Source organism: Gossypium arboreum, chromosome 7, assembly GCF_025698485.1.
Source record: "Gossypium arboreum isolate Shixiya-1 chromosome 7, ASM2569848v2, whole genome shotgun sequence".
NCBI lineage: Eukaryota > Viridiplantae > Streptophyta > Magnoliopsida > Malvales > Malvaceae > Gossypium > Gossypium arboreum.
The window spans coordinates 85993598-85998993 of NC_069076.1; the positions used below are offsets into that span (position 1 = coordinate 85993598).

At 31.0% G+C, this 5396-nt stretch overlaps 1 protein-coding gene across 4 annotated transcripts; it reads right to left on the reverse strand.

Annotated features, from left to right (window-relative positions):
* Window positions 1–1780: 1780 nt before the first annotated feature.
* On the reverse strand, window positions 1781–4631 carry LOC108468269 (uncharacterized). 4 transcript variants are annotated; one of them, XM_017769170.2, is made up of 8 exons: window positions 4305–4631; window positions 4176–4216; window positions 4015–4078; window positions 3662–3850; window positions 3293–3364; window positions 2740–2915; window positions 2524–2641; window positions 1972–2137 (listed from the first exon to the last, which is right to left on the reverse strand). In XM_017769170.2, the coding sequence occupies exons 1-7, from the start codon at window positions 4452–4454 to the stop codon at window positions 2524–2526; spliced, it is 810 nt and encodes a 269-aa protein (XP_017624659.1). In that variant the 5' UTR covers window positions 4455–4631; the 3' UTR covers window positions 1972–2137. The 4 variants fall into 4 exon arrangements, with proteins under 4 accessions (XP_052886288.1, XP_052886289.1, XP_017624659.1 ...); XM_017769162.2 differs by having other exon boundaries at window positions 2511–2641; window positions 4305–4628; XM_053030328.1 differs by lacking the exon at window positions 2524–2641 and having other exon boundaries at window positions 1781–2137; window positions 4305–4627.
* Window positions 4632–5396: the final 765 nt, after the last annotated feature.

A 5396-nucleotide genomic window follows, 5' to 3' on the forward strand; every position in this document is an offset into this window, starting at 1 on the left:
TGTGGTGGGTGCATTCTATTTTAGGTTTGACTTAAACACATTTTTCTTTTATATGTTTTTTTTTTAATTTCTTTTCAATGTCGTTTCCTTTGATTGTATGACCATAAAAAAGTATACATCTTAACATCAATTCATAATAATAATAATAATTATTATTATTATTATTAATTATACTAACTGATTCTTTTCTCTTTATTAATTCATTGTGTATTTAATAGTTAAATATGAATTAACATTGATTAAATTATAGGTGTTGTGATCAAATATAAGTGTTTTAACTTTTATCCGAAAATGAGAATTTAACATTTGTGTTGAGAAAAGGAATCTTGATTTTATGAAAGCATTGGGTTTCCTTGGTGTTTTTTGTTTACACATTTGACCGTGAAGATGTTAATGTGTCAACCTTCCAATGAAAATAGACCCATTTTCTTCTTTTCATAAAATATAACCCAGATATTTGAAAGAGAAATAAATAATGGAAGAAAGAATGAATATCCAAAGAGTTCAAGTGTTGGGTACTTTGAGTAAAGGTGATATAATTAAAATATAAATGACTTGTGAAATCAGATATACCCTGCTCCCTTCTGTCTCATTCTCTGACTTATGCTCAACTTTCCTTGCAAGATAAAACGACATCTAATCCTTTTATACCAAAATATTAATAAATTAATTAGAATATTCAATAAAAAAAATTTTATCTCAATAATTCAATTCCAAAGTGTCATAGGAATTATATGAAAAGTTCGTGTTTTTAAAAACTTTCTGGGCAATTATATTTACCTATAATTTCAATAATGAGAACTTGTTTGGACGTTATTTTGTTATTCTTTTTTGCTTTTTTTTTAAATTTAAAAGAAAAACACTGAAGGAATAGAATATAGAAAAATGGAGGTGTGAGTGAATGAATGGGTGGTGGGGCACTTTGTCCTGCTGAAAAAACATTATCTGCTTTTGTGGGTCTCTTTTCAAAGCTTATGGCTGCCTTCCCTCTCTCTCTCTCTGTTTGTTGGTATATTCAGTGCGCGCCATGAAAACCTTAAGGCTTAAGCTTAATCCTCTCCTTTTAACATTGATCGATCGACAAATAAAATACACACCACAAATTGCCAAAACTAAATATTAAAAGACTTGGCCTCACAGCCTATCCACTATCCTACCCAGAAGCAAATGAAGTTGCTCATATAAACTAGTTATATACAGACACAATCATGTTTTTTTTTTTTTTTTTAAATATTATCCTAAGTCCTATGAATTCATAATCTCTTCCAAAGGAACACACTTGTCCATATTTAATTTTAATGCATTTAAGATTATAGTGCCAATATAGTTTAAAAAGTACATGAAATCGAAGGCCAAGTTGACAAGTCCGTCCCCTTATTAACTGAACAAGCCACTTGGGGTGCAGCTTGATGGTTGCCGAAACAAATTCATATGCTGAAATGCAAGGTCCACACCTTCAAAAATGACACCAACATTTCCTTTGCTTTGCTCACTGCTTACAGTGCGGCGTGTCACCATAGTTTCATTGCCGATATCAATGCTCATCTCAATTTGGTGACCAATGCAATCTTTTGTTGGCCACCGATTAAAAACAGGGACAGTGATGACATGGGTTGCCATTTTTCCTGCCTTTTTTAATTGTTGGGGCTTTTCTCTCGTTGCAGGTGCATCATTTCTCACCATTTTTTTTGGTGTTACAAGGCAAATACTTCTCTTTCGGATGAAGTTTGATTTATTTGATTAAAAATTGACTTCATCAATGTACTCAAAATAAAAAAGCTTTGCTTCCAATTTAAGTTTTCCCTGGAATTGCCAATTTATCTGCTTAGTTACTTTGTCCACCAAATCCCATTGCTCCATAACAATACTCCCTCAACAGCTTTGCCATCCGGTTCGATATTAAAGAGATAAATACAATTTATTCTAATTGTCGAAGAAAATAAAACAAAATTCATTCAACTCTACACATCATCAGTAATGGGAACATCATTATACCACAACAGTACCTTTGAAAAACTCAACACCAAGGTTTTCTGCAACAAAATTGAGGTCTCTCAAAACTGTGAACTTGTTCATCCTGTTGACCCAACAGGTTTTTAGTGTAAGAACTAAGCTACTCCAGGCAAGCCAAAAGTATCTGCAAGGAATATCAATGGGATATTGATAGGCATATAACTTAAGTCTGACACAAAACTAGAATATAAGAAAGTGAAGTTGAAATAAAACTGACACTAGCATAAGGATACTGACACTAGCATAAGGATACTTCTTTACTTTTCACTCGCTCTCCCAAAATGGAAAACCTAAGGCTTTGCTTGGTTGCAGAAATCTTTTCTATATGGTTTCTTGACTTTTAGAAATTATTTTGAAAAGTATCCCTTGAATGCAAAAATGGAAAAGAAAACAGCAAACAGGACCATGTTTCCAACAAAGCACATCATTATTTTCATTTGATACTAGTATCCCTTGAATGCAAAAATGGAGATTAACCCATTAAGATAATACGGTACCTAGTCGGGCTACCTATTGTTCCTCCAGAAGAACTTTCGTGCAATAAATAAGCGATGACAACTCTTCTTGCTTTGCCAAACCAAAGCCTTGCCATCTTATTCTACCAAATTTGTCAAGCAGGAAAATATACCTTCAAACAAGTGAAAAAGCATCTTCTCAGACTAACAAAACAGAACTGTATGAACATTAGCTATGTTATTGATTAGGATATAAGAAACTTTTGATTACCCAGTTAGAAGGTTCAGTATCTTAAGTTCCTTTCGGAAGTAATAATGATCACCAAATGAATAAACAATATGCCTCTGAAGAGCATCCTTCGCTCCATCACTAGATTTCCTCATAAATCGAAGAAGCAGTTGTTTAATTGGATTCAAGCATAAGAGCCAAGAGTCTATAAAAGATACCTGATAACAGCAAATATATTATCATTTAGCAACACATAACAATTTCCAAACACGAGTATTTTAACAAATAACTTATATAAAACATAAAATCAGCTGCCAAGAATTTCCATTCAAATACAGTAAATAAAAGGACAACTGCATTATTAATTATAGGCTGATCTGATGAGCTATAAGCTCAACTAGGACGGTCATATAACTCATAAGTCATACCAGCATGGTTATCTTCTATTCTTGTTTGTTGTTTTATTTGTTTGTTATTATTATTGACTACAGATGCATGTAACTATAAGTTCTTTCTAGTAACAGAAAACTGAGAATAGTTGATTCACCACACATGCCAAAAAGGAATGAAAGGTTAAATAGCACAAATATAGAACCTCATATAGCTGCACGCTCTTGGACTCACTAAAGGCGTCATAAAAAGGCTTGCTCCAAGAATCGACCATAGCCTGACAAGGAAAAGGAGTTAAAATGCATCATCAACAACAATAACCAGAAACAAGAGAAAAGAAAAGTTAGCAACTAACAACATCTTTTGTTTCTCATGTTTTTGTTGTTTTCATGATTGCAATTTAGTGCTAACCCCTCCATTGCCATGGAGCCGCTGATATGCCTCTTATCACAATTTTAAAGCAATGCACTGTCTATTCAACATTCTCTTATCGTGATAAAAATGGAAGATTTATAACATCATTAAGAAATACATAAATTTAATCCAAAACAAACATAGAAAAAGGAAACCGTACCTGAGAGTTTGCTCTAAATGATAGACAGACTAAAGATGCTCCAGGGACAGCCAACTTGCTAGCATCAACGCCACTTGCATCAAAAACAATCGGCAGCTTTGATTTTCTACCGTCAGAATATATCACATCCACGGCAGGAAACTTCCTTGCTGCAATTCCGGGAATTAGAATCTTATTTGCCAGTGCAATCTGCCAGAAAAAAAAAAAAAAAATAAAAAAAAAAACTAACAATTAAAATGTTTACAGAAAGTAACATTAATTTTACTCAGAAATCAGTTGCAATTCAACTAATTTGAACAGATTTACAAATGATATAGCCTATATGTATATAAAAAGAACAAATCAGTTAATACCTTACCACCGTGTTGTTTTAGCTCAGACATATCATCAAAATATCCTCTATTCAATTCATCAGCACTGCCCTAAATCAAATTAAAACAATTATTTATATTAAATTTCATGGAAAAAAGAGCACGTAACAAAATTTCAATAAACAAACAAAGCTTAAACTTACAGTCTTGCTCGTTCTTTCTCGATTTTTTCCTTGCTTGCAAGCTGCACACACAAGACAAAAAGTTAAAAAGAACAATAACTTAAAAAATCAAATATTTTAGAGTTAAAAAGGGGGAGATGGAGGAATTGCCTTGTAAATATCGAAGAAGCGAATGGATGATTTTGAAGCGAAATGTTGAGGAGGTGAACGGGAAATCTTTGGGTCATGACTTACGAGATATTGACAATTGGAAATCGAAGCTTGTGCCCGGTTTATCACTACTCGGTTAACCCTCAACATTTTCTGTTTTCGGTTTAGATTTCAATTCCCCCTCTAAGAACCCTAAACCACTGGAAGAAATTTTTAGAGGTTCTTCGTTTTTGCCAATTTTGTCTTTGTAGTTGGAAATAAGTAATGGGCTGCCGCTTAATGCCCAAAACCTGAACAATAACTTGCGTTGTTTGGGTCACGTAATGTGCAGTTAGGCTTTGCTTCTTCCTATTCCTTTAAGAAGGTCCAATAAACATTTTTGGATTATTATTTTCATTTAAATTAATTATAATATTATAAAAATATTTTAATATTTTATTCTAGCATTAATGTATCAATATATCGTTTCAAATTTATTAAATATATTTATAATATTATATATACAAATGTACCTCAAATGTAGATAAATATATTTATATAAATATAAAATATAAAATTATTAATTAAATGAATTTATTTTATTTTTAAATGTAATTGTGAAAACTAAAAAATTGATTAAGATAAAATTATTAAAATCTTATAATATAATATTAAAATTTTGATTAAAATAGAACTTAAACTACTTGACAATTGACTACATGATAGTCAATTATTATTAAGTTTATTTTTACTCACTTATGAAAAGTTACAAAATAACCATTCAATTATTCAACTTATTATATTTTTAGTCATCCGATATTAAATAATTTAGAGAAAGATGATGTAGTAGCTTTTAAAATTGGCATAATAACAAATTTAACCCTCAACATTCACATCTTGTGTCAATTTAATCTCAATGTTAAAGAATTTCGCCTCACTTTTTATACATTACTTAATTTTATCCTATTGTGACATGAAAATATAATTTTATACAATGTAAATCATAAATAAAAGCAAAAATATATATTTTAAAAATTCCGTTATTATTAATCTAGACAACTTTCAAATACATAATTTTCTTTATACTTCAAATGACTAACAACTTGATAATTC